Raw genomic sequence first — 14877 nt, 5'->3', positions numbered from 1 at the left:
CCTTTTTAAATTAAATAAAAATTATGTAAATTAACTATAAAATATATCTCACCATTTTACATATAAAAATCAAGTTTCTCGTTTTCATAAGTCGTTATTAAAAATCGTGTAATAATCGCAAAGTAAACTTTAATTCTCTAAAAATCGTTTTGTTAAAGCAACAATTATATTTTCGACTTGTAAACAATAGTTCAAGCTTTTTGAACATATAAACTTTGTTTTCTCGCCATTAAAGTGCTTAAATTGTACTAATAACCAATTTGTCGTTAAAACATAAATAATAATATAATAATCTAAGAGCCATAAGATTCGTAATAAAATTATAAAATAATAACTAAATTCTAAAAATTATTCGTGCAATTAATCAACTTTAAAATCCCGTTAGAATAGCCGTTAAAAGTCGTGTTTATTCTTATTTATAGTTCGTACGGATTGACCGCTTCGGTTTCCTTTGACGCCTTCAAGTTATTTTTATTCCTTTTTCACTACAATTACTAAGGTGAGTTTTTCACCACCCCTTTTTAATGTTTTAATGTTTTGGGGTAGCATATGTATCCTTATAAAGATTCAAGTATTATTTCTTCTATTACAAAACTACAATTCGTATATGGACTTGTGTGTTACTTGTATTACTTGCACGAATATTACTTGCACGATTGGGAAGCCTCATTAAGTATGTTACATGGAAGGTACATCAACTTGATGTCACTAACGCGTTTCTTCACGGAACGCTCAATGAAACCGTATATATGTACCAACCTATGGGGTTTCGTAGCAAAATGTATCCAGATCATGTGTGCCGACTCAAAAGATCTTTATACGGGCTCAAACAGGCACCTCGGGCATGGTACCAACGATTCACCGACTATGTTCTACAGCTGGGTTTTAAACAGAGTCAATGTGACAATTCGTTATTTATTTTACACAAAGGGTCCCACACCGCATATCTACTTTTATACGTGAATGACATACTTCTTACCTCCTCCTCGAATGTTCTTCGACAACAATTAATGACCAGTCTCGCATCCGAATTTGCGATGAAAGATCTCGGACAGCTCAGTTTCTTTCTTGGGATTTCTGTTACTCATACTGGCGATAGTATGTTTCTCTCACAGAGTTCGTATGCTTATGACATAATTAAACGAGCTGGGATGCAGTCTTGTAAACTGACTGCAACACTTGTTGACACTAACGGTAAAGTAAGTGCTGACTCCGGTACCCCATTTGAAGATCCTATTCTTTACCGAAGCATAGCTGGCGCATTGCAATATCTTACTTTTACCCGTCCTGATATAAGTTACGCCGTGCAACAGATTTGCATGCATATGCATGCGCCCCGGTCTACCCATTGGGATGCCCTTAAAAGAATCATCCAATACATAAAAGGAACCGTGGACTATGGTCTCACACTCAATAAAACCGCCTGTCCCTCTTTACTAGCTTACACCGATGCGGATTGGGAGGGTTGTCCAGACACTCGTCGATCCACCTCAGGTTATTGTGTGTATTATGGGTCGAATCTTATTTCTTGTTCTTCTAAGCGTCAGCCAACCATTTCTCGTTCGAGTGCTGAAGCTGAATATCGCGGGGTTGCTAATGTTGTTGCAGAAATATGTTGGCTTCGCAATTTACTTTTAGAACTACGTCGTCCATTGTCTCGTGCAACACTAGTTTACTGTGACAACGTAAGCGCCGTTTATCTTTCCGGGAATCCGGTAAATCATCAGCGTACCAAACATATCGAACTTGACATTCATTTTGTACGCGGACAAGTTCAACAGGGATGTGTTCGGGTTATTCGCGTTCCGTCTCCGTATCAAGTTGCAGATATCTTCACTAAAGGACTACCGCGTGCCCTATTTGAAGATTTCCGGTCCAGTCTCAGCATTCGTTCACCTCCCGCTTCGACTGTGGGGGTGTAATAGACTACTATCATAATACTATATTATTCACTTATATTTAGCAAATATATGCATCCATGTTATTAGCATTGATGGTTTGGATATTATCTCCAAATAAGAGATTGTGTATGTTTTGATATATATTGGATGAATGAGAAGAGGAGGATCATCGATCAAATCATCATTGTTCTATCACGAATATCCGTCCGATCAGATAGATAATATATGTTTCAATTGCATCATAACCAATCATCTTTATTTCCCTTAACCTTTTAATACAACCTAACCATTTTATTTCCCTTAACCTTTTAATACAACCTAACCATTTTAGAAGAAAAATATTGATTCAAACCGTAAAAAAACTAGGGTGTCAATTGTGTCGCGTGGTCAGATTTCGGTAAAACCGAACACGGCACATATAGTTATTTGTGTTAGAAACACATACTTAATTTCTTGTAACCCGAATACGACCCGTATACCCATTTATCTAAACAAGCCAGACTAGCTGACATGTAGCATGCTTAGTGGAAATGATAACTTGGTATAAATTTGAAATGTAACAGAAAGCTAAATGTGATCCTAAAGTAAATAGACTAAGTTTTATTTAGTTAAAATGAAAAGAAAATTGTAGAAATTGTTGACGTATGAGAATAGGAATACAAGAACAAGCCCAAGGATTGGGGTTAGACCATCCGCATTAGTTCAGAGTAATTTTCTCCACAGATAGCCTAGTCAGCGTGCCACATCAACTTTTCATTTATTTTTTCTACAAAGACTTTTACCTACAACAATAACATATTCATTCTTTCTACAAACAACCTCAAAATTTTCACATCACCAATATGAAAGACCCACAAACCACCATCCATGATAAAGGATCTTCAAGGATGGATGGCCTCCACCTCAACCATCACAACACTTGCTTTTTCCATCCTTCTCACAAATCTCCTCCACATAAGCTATGGATGGCCCTGATGCGGAAGGTCTTAGGACTCCAAACAAACTATATGTATTAAGAAGGTGTCTTAAAAGTTAATTAAGTATATAATTAGCTTAATGACCCAATAGCGTGCTAAATGACTGCATCATATACATAAAAGTATGTTGACTTCAGGAGGTCAAAGAATTGGAATGAAAAATTAAGGGAACAAGGGTCCCTATGAAAAAGGTGAATATTGGTAGGAAAGTATTTGTACATCCTTTTAAGAGGTTTTGTTGATTAGATAACATGTGTGAAATAGTTGCAAGATGTAAATTGTTTTATTTGACTTGATCCATTTATACTTGTCCATATTCATGTTTGTACCATAAAATTTTGAGTTACACACTATATATACAATGTTTTTTTGAAGGTGTTGTGTCAACCAGTTGACATAGACTAATTGATGCAGAAAAGGGAGATTAAGAGGCATTCAGCCATTGCTAATTTGTCACTATGATGAGGCTGATTTAGAAGCTAAAAAACATTTTATTTATCATCAAAGTTACATTATAGTAGTTTCATCATGGGCTAACACTTCACACTCAAGAAAATCATAATAATAAAGGAGTTGATATGAGCCAATGCATAAAACTTTTATTAACCATCGATTTCAATAGACTTAACATCAGGCTTCTTGACTTGTTTCATAAGCACTCCGTTTTCCATAGCCGCCTTCACCTGATCCAATTTAGCATTCTCGGGCAACCTGAACCTCCTTGTAAACTTACCACTGCTTCGTTCCACCCGATGCCATTTATCGTTCTTATCTTCCTTCTCCACCTTCCTCTCACCCGTTATTTGTAGTATGTTTCCGTCTTCCACCTCCACCTTCACTTCCTCTTTCTTGATCCCGGGAAGATCGGCCTTGAACACGTGGGCTTCGGGTCCACACGGGCGTTCACCAAAGCAGAGGTTTCCCTTGACACATCAAACGGGAAGTCGCTGAGCGGGTCCCAAATGTCGAGGGAAAATGGGGGCCTCCGAACAAGCTAGGGATGATCGACATTTGGTAATACAAGTACTGAATTTGGTTACTTGATTGATTATTAAGGTATTTAGTTTATTATTATTCGATTGTTGTGTTGGTGAATTTGATATGGGATTCAAGGAGTTGGAATGGTTTATATAGATTTGGATAAGATCTTCACGAACTTTCATGATGAATCTTTGATGCTTCTATGGCCCCTACTACTACTAGGCCTACTATGACAGTATTGACTGAAGTTTCTAACTTGAGGCCACATGATTGATTATAAGTCCATAACCCATTATATAAGCACATAAAAAAATTATTATTTAGTGACGAGTATTGACGGATTCATAGATTTTTTTCAGTCACTGCTCGGGTCGTGTTGACGGTTCGGGTTGATTAAGGTTTATCTCCAATAGGTTTTCACGAATCAGCCAACGGATTAGGATCGGAACCTAGTAACTTATTTAACAAAAACATAATAACTATCCAATGTTTATTAAAGTTCGTTCCTTTCACAACTTCTTCGACTTAACCATGAGGAGAGAGAAGAGGAGCATCACCAAGAGAAAATTTAGAGATCGAAAATTAAAAAATATGTACAACTTTTAGATAGTAAACCTTTAAGATAAAGCGTGTATGTATGACCATACCTTGCTCGTGAGACATGATCCCACATCAAAGATCACATGCACCCTTACAACAGTGCATGTCTAAATTACTAGTGTGATTTGTTCCTCTTCCCAACTTGCAATCGGCTACCCTACACATAACTAATCTAACTAAAGCGGTTAGCTAGCCAAGTTTTTTGGCTGTGCGTTGTAGGCTCACTAGGGGCACCACCCACTCGCCACATGGCTCACGTCATCTCTTTAGCACCTCTAATACCTGGTCGGCTTAGTGAAAGGGGGCGTCAAGGGCTTGGGCGGCACCCTTAACGCCTTTGAGGGGATTTTGAGATGGCGTCTACCCAATTTTCAACCAATCATCTTTTTCTATTATTACATACATGACAGTGACGTAACCCTTTAACTATCTTTTCTAAATAGCCCATGACACATAGCTTAAGTAGTAGAAAACTCACTTTCAAGTTAATAATCAACTTGTCAGATCATGGCTTAACTTGGATAACTTTGCATAATTGTGATCGAACTTGATCGAAATATTCGTTTAGTTATTATTTTTATAATATTGTAATAAACTAAATTTTGCTCTTGCATGCCTATTTATGAGCTCAAACTCGGTGAGCTTATTTGTTAAACTAAACTCAAGCTCGTATAAGCTCAATTTGTATCATGCAACATGTTTTATAGAGCTTGCACTTAAGGTGGAGTTAACGAACTATAACTAGTTTTGCACTTAATTTATGATAGAAAACTTTGGATATGTTGGACTTATTAAGTCCCGATGGTGTTTTTGAGTGAGTCAGACCTCAAACGTCAAAATTAGTATGGATGATTAGCATCACGTCTTAGAAAGGCTCAATCAAATATTAGAGATAGTTGTAAATGTTGCTAAAAAACAGTGTTTACGTTTTATTGAATATAGTTTGGAACAAAAGCGAACTTTTTGGCAAACAAATAAAACCACATATTTATAATTGAAGAAATAATATCATTAAACATCGTGGTGATATAAATTATTTATAGTCAATAAAACTTCTTGAATATTTATTTTTTAATACCCATGCATGGACTTAAATTAAAATTATGTCCCACAGACATGCTACTATATATGTTTTAAAAAGTTGCATTTATCATTATAGCTTGAGGGTGGTTTGTATCTTATTATGTGGGGCTACCATTTAGTTTTTACTAATATAAATGTAATTTTTAATGAAATTTGAAACGACACTCAATATTAAGCGAGTTTTCTTAAGATAGGATGTAAACCATTTATGCTGATTTTGACGTCTTAGACTTGACTCGTTCAGGAACACGATCAATGAGGAAACACGCTACCGTAGGAAAAATCTTCATAAATCATGTTTCAAACACAAGACTATAAAAATCCCATAACTTAACTATCACGACATCACCCTATGCCATTAAAACAGAAGGTCAAGTGCAAGTCTATTTATATGTATTTTATATACTTAATAGGTCTTAAATATTTATTAATGTTTTTTTAAGTAGTTTTTAGTAATTTCACACACTTAACTAGAAAAACTAATATCTATTCACGTTGAGGAGCTCAAGCGTTACCGTTTCAAAGTGTTGAGAAACATACATTTATTTTTGAAAGTTCGAGAACATACGTGAAATTTGAATACCTAAAGCATTCGAGTAATTAACTCTCACATCTTAAATATATATAAACGAAACTTTTAAAAGCTCGCTGGTTGTTTCATCCCCCTTTCAAACCACTGGATTGATTTATTTGTGAATGGAGGCTTTTCATGTATTTGACCCGAATTTACATGTATAGGTCATACCAAACCTAGATAGCCCTTAAACGGATTATAACATTTCATTAAATTAAAAATTAATCTCCCTAAAAATTAATATCACCAAATATTTGATATGAAAATCCTATAAAATAAGGATATACTAAAAATTAATATCTGATTAAAAAAATATATTATTTATAATTAACAAACAATTTTATAGTAAAAATAAAAATAAACTAGCCATGAGTCTTATCAAACTCATATAATTTTTAAGTCGGATTATAACATCTTATTATTTGTGAAAATTTTTTTATTATCAAACACTAATTATATTATTAACTACCTTAGAATAAATAAAATTAAAATCTAAAAAAAATGTAAATATTATAAACAAATAATATAAAATAACTCAAATAGTATGGGAATAAAAACCATTATCTATATATATATGAAAAAATAAATAAATAAAAGTTATATACACACCGTGCAATGCGTATATGTATTTATATCCTGTATCTATCTATCTACTTCACTCTCCACCGTCCAATCAAACGCGTCTTCTCTATTTCTCTCTCTTTCTTTAGTCTTCTGACATGACTGAACTACTTCAATGATTTCACCCCCTTAAATTACTCACACACACCCATACTTTTTACTGTTAATTCTTTCTTTCTTGACTTTTAAAAGTCAAATCTTTATCAGTCTTCTTTGAGTTTTCCGTCACTTCCTGTGCCAAATTAACTCTTTTTTGAACCGCCAATCCATATATTTGAAGAACACATTTGCATTTTCATGCCTGGTAAGTGTTCGACGAAATGCCTCACTGAGTATTTGCTTTGATTTCTTAATTGGGTTTTGTTTTATTGCATGATTCCTGGTGAATGTAGTCATTTTGAAGTAATATATACTCTTGATGGGTATCCAAGAAAGAAATCATGGAGGTTGCCTGCTTTTTGGGTTTGGTATCTTATTATTGCCTTTGAATCTCATCTTGAATCTAAGTTTTTTTTTTCCTGTATTTTACTAATTAAAAAGGGGGAAAAGATAAGAGAATGTGGTCAGGTCTCTTGAGTCTTTTAATTTATTTATTTATTTTAATCTATTATGTTGTACTGTTATCTTTGTACCAATCAGAGTTTCAGTATTCAAAATCATATGAACTGTAATTCACTCACCCTTATTTTACTTATTTGGGAATCTTGGGTATATGTTTCATGTGACATTCTGCATTTTTTTTTAAAAAATTCTTTGTCAATGTCATAAACTGTAGGACCACATATTATTCACACTTTCAGTTTCTTCCTTGTCCACACATTCTAGAACAACCAATCAAATACACTTGTACTGTCAAGTGTCAAACTGTGTATGTCTAGTGCACAATTGTAATTTGTCATGTTTTAAACAGGGTTAAACTGCATTAGTGTCTAATTATGCTTGTTTTCAAAGCAAGTGGTAGTCATATGTTATGTGAAATGTTACCAATAGGTGGTTGATAATCATGCCAATTTAGTCTATTTCAACATGAATCTTAATTTCTTAATGGATTTTTACTTCAATTTAAAGCATTACTCTATTTGTGTTTCGGCTCTCTGATTGGTATCAATTTGTATTTATATATAGGTTTTGTTGACTTAGCGGATATGATTTGACTCGATTCAAATTGGCTTCAACTTCTGTTGACATTAACGTATACAAAATGGGCGACCCGGTTCCAGCCCGGTCAAACCATGGTCAAACTTTGAGAAACAAATTTGAATTGGAGAGACGACGTCTTTCTTATACTGATTTTAATTATGAAGACTTGAAGGCCAGACTAAATATGGCAGCATCGCCTTCAAATCAAACCGAAAAAGTTGGAAACAAAGATGAAATTGTTAGACACATGTCGAATTTACCGAGTTATCTTGAAACAAGAAAAGATACAAAGACTTTGAATTTTGGAGTAATGGACTGGGAGAAGTTACAAAAATGGCAATATCAGCATCTTAACAAAGACTCACCTTCTAGCAGTCATTCGTCCCCGTTATTCTCAACCGGAGGGTCAACTCCCTGGTCAACCGTAGGTCAAAGGTTCTCTCATTCTGGTCAAAGACCTCCCAAGGTAACCCTACAGTCTCATTTCAATACATCTTCGTGTTCAAGAAACGTTAGCAAGTCACAACCTTTTTATCCATCCAAGATTCAAGAACCCGAATCTTTAACTGACACCCAAAGTTATACAACCAATTCTGCAACTTTGAAAGGAAAGATGAAGATCCAGGACCCATTTTGTAATAGAACACTGGATTTTGATCTTTCACCTACAATATCTCATGAAAATAGTGAAATAGTTGAAAAAAGTCGTTCATTTGAAGTAAAAAGATCATCTTTTTCTTCCAAGATTGCGAATCTTGAAACGGGTAATGTTACTCCTAGTAAACTGAGAAGTATGTCTCCAATGCGGCGGTTTAGCTTTAGCAATATAAAAAGAGCCGAATCACCCATTTCTCAAAAACCAGCTACCGATATTAATAACGATAGTAAAAGTTTCTCTACGCGATCTCAAGCAAGTCCGTTAAGACGGTTATTTGAACCACTTTTTCAACTAAAGTCAACAAATTCCCGCCAATCTACCGAAAGCCCCCGTCGAGATTCAAAAGTGAGAGCAAATTCAATTTCAAATTTGGATTTGAAAAACGAGACATGTGAACCAACACCAACAAGACAAGCTCTTTTTCAGTCGGTTATAAAGAACGGTAGGCCTCTGTTCACGTTTGCGATTGAGAACAATAATAACATACTTGCAGCCACTGTACGGGATTTAAGTTCTTCAACTGAGAAAGATAGCAGCAACCATTGGATCTACACGATCTTCACCGTTGATGAAATCAAGAAAAAGAACATCAGTTGGTTATCAAGAAAAGACAAAGGTCCCGGTTATGCCCCGAATGTAACAGCTCAAATGATTGTTACAAATCGCTCGATTTATAACTCAGACACGCGAGAATTTTCTTTGTTTCGTGTGGACCCGTATGATGAACAAGCGGCCATTGTTGTGAAGTTTTCGAGAAATGAAGAAGAGAATCAGGAACGGTTTAGTACAACGGTGATCCTACCTGGCGGGAATCATGGGGTGTCGAGTAACGGGAAACCGTCACCGTTGACTGACAGGTGGCGGTCTGGTGGTGTGTGCGACTGTGGTGGTTGGGATTTGGGGTGCAGGTTAAGAATTTTAACTAACCAGGTGCAGCCTAGTGGAAGATCAAACTCACCCAATGGCCAGTTTGAGCTTTTCTTTCAGGTACATGTTTCACCTTTGTGTCTAGCACTTGTTTTAACAGGTTCGGGTCAGTTTTGTGTTTAGTCTAAACGGGTCTGTTCAGGTGCGATCGGGTCAGTATTAGGGGTATGAATTTCCTACACATAAAAATATACGGGTTCGAGTTTAGTTTAAACTAGTTCCAGTCAGTTTTGGATAGAACCCATGAACACCTTTAGCTAAATGGGTCATGCTCTTGTTAACTTTGCGTGTTGATAGTGTAGCCTGTTCTTTTTTTGTATTTCTTTTTCACAAATGTTGGTTTATGAATAACTTTAACTGATTTTATATATTATGCTAAAAGTTAAGGATATAAGAAGTTTGGGTCAGTTTTGGGTCGAACCCGCGAACATATATATGTAGCCAAATGAGCTGGTCATGCTCGGGTTGACTTTGTGGGTTGACCAGTTTAACCCGTTTGTTTATTGAAAGTTACTTATGTCACGAACACATTTAGCTAAATTCAAAGATAAAAAGAGAAATGAAATCCAGTTTTATAGTTTAAACTTAATTATTGTCCTTACATTTGTTTTCTTAGTTAAATTTCGTAATTTGAGAATATTAGTTTTCTTTTTTTGGGTATAACATTCCGTGTTTGAGTTCATGCGTCCAACGTGATTTCCCGGTTTGTGTTTAATTCAACCCGCCAACCCACGGGCACGATCCATTTATCACCCTTTGTGAGTATTATTTTTTAGAGGATTCTAATCTCTTTAATATATTCTTTCAACAGGGAGATGTGATGAACAAGAAACCTTTCTTCAACCTTTGTCCAATGAAAGACGGGATATTTTCTGTTGAATATAATTCATCTGTTTCACCTTTACAAGCATTCTCCATGTGCATATCAGTCGTCGAATGCAGAAAATCGTCACAGCATCAAGAATCGACAACCTATGTCGCCAAACGAGTGGCAAATGACCCGGCTCCAGTTCGTTTTGCTTCGTTTCCACCTCTTTCACCTGTTGGAAGGGTTTAAAATGGAATTATTCTCTTTTACTCTTATAGTCTAGTTAAATAGTTTAGCCAGTTTGATATAGGTTGGTATAAGACAATAGATATGATGACTTCTTTTGTTAGTGTTTTATAACAACTATCTGTCAATCTTTAGTCCTCAGTTGCATAATTTCTGTCATATTGGTTTTGGATCTTTGTACATGTTTTAATGTTTTTGATTAGGTGACAACTTCTTGTGACTAGATCTATTTGGGTTAGTTTATCTTTAGCGAATCAAACGGGCATCATTCATAAAAAACTAGTTTTAAAGGAAACAAGTCAAACAGATTAAACCTAAACCTGTGCAAAGTGATATAAAACCTAAGTGACCAGCATAAAACAATGAATTCATGTCTTGACCCGAGCATATCACTTACCCATTGCAAACTCTCACGCTAACGCTGTAACTGCCAGAGAATACTTTGCGAAATGGGTGTATAATAAGCATGTTAGGTCAGGCGAGGTAATAGGTCAAATTGGTGTTAGGTCATGACTCATTGACAATTTGTTTTTAGAAAAAAAAACAATCATTTCAGTTCGCGTTAAAACAAAGTTTGATGAATACAGGATATGGGTCGAAATCTGTATCCTCTGTCATTGCTAATACCTGGCCCCTAACCTTCATAAATATGCTCGCAACTCATGCTTTATTTTATTCCGTCACATCTTGATAAACTATTTGGAGCCCAAAACCATCCAAATTGTCAAAAACACGATAATAATCTACCATGGCCGGTGACAAACCCAACAAATTTTTATACGGGGCAAAAATCAAAATATGTGCCAGGTCATGTGGATCAGGTAAATATTAAAGTAGCATTAAATCGTTAATTTGATTAAACATATTATAGTTTATTAAATAAATTAAAAAAGTCTAATGAGCCTTCCGTTTATTTAAGTTGAGAAAGAGTACATTGAGTAGAAACAGAAAAAAAATCGTGACGTGAAGTCTGGAACAGTTTACGGCTTCATGTATTTACATAAAAATTCTTTTTTTAATATTCAAACACCTACAATTCAAATAAAGATGATACACACTAGAAATTTACATGTTAAAAGTAACATGACAAAATAGATAGAAGACAAGAAATATGACATGGTAGATTAATAAATGAAAGAGTAGTGTTATATAATGAAAAAAAGTATACTTGTAGCTATTCTACAACATAACTTTTTAGCCTATAGAGAGCCTATTGAGCAAAAAGAATGTGACTGAAATGGCTTATAGTTTTATATATTTACATTTAAAAAAAATTGATTCTTTTTAATAGGCAAACGGTCATACAACGTTATCCACAAATCTGTCCCTCACTACTACTCACAGTACTACTCGGACAATAGAGGTTGGTATACCGGAGTTCAGTGAGAGTGATACTTGGTGGGCCAATATTAATTTGTAAAATGTAGTGGCTGGTAGGTAAATCGGTGATCTTGTACACCATCCAGATAAAACAATCAATAAAAACACCACACCAATCATATTAGTTCAGCTTAAGCTAATATAAACCAACAGAGAGATGACAGATATAACATAGCCATTGAAAACAAATTTAAGCCACAAAATCAACCTTGAAAACTCAAACTCAATATGAATTAAAGAACATTTAGACTGTTGAAAACTATAATTCCAGCAATAATCAACACATTGAAATACCATTATCTAACTAAACAAAATTAAAACAACTAATTTCAAAATCATTATAACTAAAAGAAAAACTACATAACAATTCCACTACCAAGCATAACACTAATAACAAGTAAACTTCAAATAGTTGTTACATACTAGAGACTTTTTAATTCAAAGAGCAACTTTAGTCATAAGCAAGCCATTTATGAGGTAAAGTACCTAAAGTTTTCATGAATTGTTTTCTTCACCGTCTTCTTCAATCTTAGGAGCCAAGTAAAACCTTATGTAGCCCATTTCAGCTATTTTGTACTCGACAACCACCGGAAGCTCAGATGATAAGCTGATTGTGACAGTGTTTGATAATGGTGTTGCTTTGGTGAACGAGTTCATATACCTCAATGCAAATGTTAAAGAAACCGGCTCATTCATCTCGATAACAGTAGCTTCTTCAGGCTGTAAATATAAATTAAAGATTAAAATGATAAACATGACATGAAGATTCATTTAAGCAAAATGTATAAGTAACTGTATGATGGTTTTACCTTGTCAACTGTTGTGTTCTGTCTGCAAACAACATTTGCAGTTCCAATATCACCTCTTGTTGAGAATTTCACACCTTCTTTTGTGACAGAAATCACAACTACATAAAACAAACAACATTTAAAATCTATCTTCCAGTTCTTAAAACAATTAAATACTTTAATAATAAAAGACAGTTGACTACCTGTGTCACCAATACTGCTTAGATCTTTACAGATTCTTGCAAACTCAGATGAGGGCATCCTTACAATTGCATGATACTCCGCTTCAGGTATGCCGAGATGCTCGCTATCAATGTCCATTAGTTTCATTTCAAAATCAGCAATCTTGTCTTGAGCTGTAGTTCATAAAGTAACAACAAATAAATGTCAAATCAAGGAAATTATCAAGTTGAATTCATAGAAATCAGAAAAAAGTGCAGAATTGCTAACTTAAATTCATGACAGAAAATACAGCACGAATCCATCTTAAATATCCATAAGATAACGCAAACAAATATCAAATCAAGCATGCACAATTTGCTGCAAAAATTCATAAAATCAGCAAAAGTGAACAATTGGCAGCTTAAACTCATAACTTCAAAACCAGCATATAAACATCACAAACATCTATACTGATACGCACAATTTACACAGAAATCAGTAAAAGTTCACAATTATGAACTCAATTTCAAGAGTATGGAACCAACAAGTATCAATTTGAAAATACAATACTAATAAGGATGCAAACAAACCAAACTACCTGCAAGCTACTTGAGATCAGATTGATAAATAAGATTAAAACAAACAAACCTTTTTAAACATCAAGCTGAGCTCAACCATCAAATAAACTTCATTTAGATACTAAGCCAAGCTCAAGCCTTGTGCATTTTTAGTTTTAACACTTTTAGACTTTTAAAGATTAATTCACACTGCATTGGCCAAGCTCGAGCCAAGGTTTGCTCATTTAAGTCACAACACAAGCTTAGACTTCCAAGTTTTTTCACAAACTATATAAAAATGATTATAATCATACATGAATTAACTAATGATTAATAAATGATAAACAAGCAACACCCGGGCGTGAAAAAATAGCTCATGGGCCAAGCTTGAGCTTTCTAAAAAGAGCCTGAATCAAGCACAGATCAAGCTCTCGTAAGTCAAAACAAGCCAAGCACAGCCCTATTCAAGCTTGGCCTCAAGTCATTTACACTCCTAATACTAGCAAACCCCCTTAAATATATTATCTGCCTATAATTCTCTTCAGAGACATTAAAAAATGAAAAGCCTACACATTCAAATAAAGCTAGCATCACTATTCACTGTAAAATATATCAGCAATTCAATAAACCAGAAAACACTGATTAAAAACCCAAATCCAAGCATAAAATCTGCGATACTAGCTATAAGTTTAAAAAAGATAAAGCCAAAACTAACAACCAATACCTAAAACCTAAAATTAACCCTAACAAATCACATTTATAAAACAATTAAGCATATACTTACTGGGACTCTCGAACATGAAGGTGACAGTATCACTTCCATCATCAGCTTTGAGCGTAATAATATCATCATTCCCAGCACACTTCAACATCTTCGACATATTATTCAAATTCATCCCCATCGACATGTTCCGGTCGCACCGGTAATGCTCGAACCCTTCCGCTCGAAGCAGGAGCGACACCAGCGCCACGTGGCTGGAATCCATCGCCTGGAGACTGAATCCGGTGGCCGAGCAGTCGAAATTGGCGTCGTTGACCAGATCCTTGATTGACTCCATCACCTTCTTTAGCAGATTGCCTTGAACCAAACGGAGCTCCAACATGTTGAAGGATGAATTGAAGAAATTGATGAATTAGGGTTAGGGTTTGAAATTGGGGAAATGATATTGGGGGTTTATATAGGGAGTGGAATGGGAAAGCTTACGAGGGAAGATTAAGGAGTATTGGCGGGAGGCTGAAAATATTAAAGGGTCTTTTGTTCCCGCTATTTTCGGTTGGGCTTGGCCCATAAGTAGAGATGCTGTCATGCACATAAAAACTGGTAACTTGTTTCAAGCAAAAACAGGTGTCTAAGCCGAACCAGTTTGGTCCAGAAAAAACCAGTTTTAGGCCCGCCAACCTGGTTTATAACCCGGCCCACCTTACCAAAAAAACTGTTCGGCTTAAATTGGTTTTAGACCCACCGCAAGAAAGC

At 35.2% G+C, this 14877-nt stretch overlaps 2 protein-coding genes and 1 pseudogene across 2 annotated transcripts; 1 reads left to right on the top strand and 2 right to left on the bottom strand.

The window, feature by feature from the left end:
- Positions 1–3480: 3480 nt before the first annotated feature.
- Positions 3481–3889, bottom strand: LOC143535671 (18.2 kDa class I heat shock protein-like; annotated as a pseudogene).
- Positions 3890–7868: 3979 nt separating this feature from the next.
- LOC143535669 (uncharacterized) lies at positions 7869–10564 on the top strand. The gene is made up of 2 exons (XM_077029872.1): positions 7869–9522; positions 10274–10564. The coding sequence occupies exons 1-2, from the start codon at positions 7939–7941 to the stop codon at positions 10517–10519; spliced, it is 1830 nt and encodes a 609-aa protein (XP_076885987.1). The 5' UTR covers positions 7869–7938; the 3' UTR covers positions 10520–10564.
- Positions 10565–12341: 1777 nt separating this feature from the next.
- On the bottom strand, positions 12342–14513 carry LOC143535668 (proliferating cell nuclear antigen-like). Its single transcript, XM_077029871.1, has 4 exons — positions 14188–14513; positions 12888–13040; positions 12706–12803; positions 12342–12616 (listed from the first exon to the last, which is right to left on the bottom strand). Exons 1-4 carry the CDS (start codon positions 14504–14506, stop codon positions 12392–12394), a joined length of 795 nt encoding a protein of 264 aa, XP_076885986.1. The 5' UTR covers positions 14507–14513; the 3' UTR covers positions 12342–12391.
- Positions 14514–14877: the final 364 nt, after the last annotated feature.

Source organism: Bidens hawaiensis, unplaced genomic scaffold (genome assembly GCF_021521415.1).
Source record: "Bidens hawaiensis isolate Kalapana, Puna unplaced genomic scaffold, B.hawaiensis_p1.1 tig00010570_1, whole genome shotgun sequence".
NCBI classification, from domain to species: domain Eukaryota; kingdom Viridiplantae; phylum Streptophyta; class Magnoliopsida; order Asterales; family Asteraceae; genus Bidens; species Bidens hawaiensis.
Note: the sequence above shows the minus strand (reverse complement) of the source record. Positions and strands in the feature narration are given on the sequence as shown.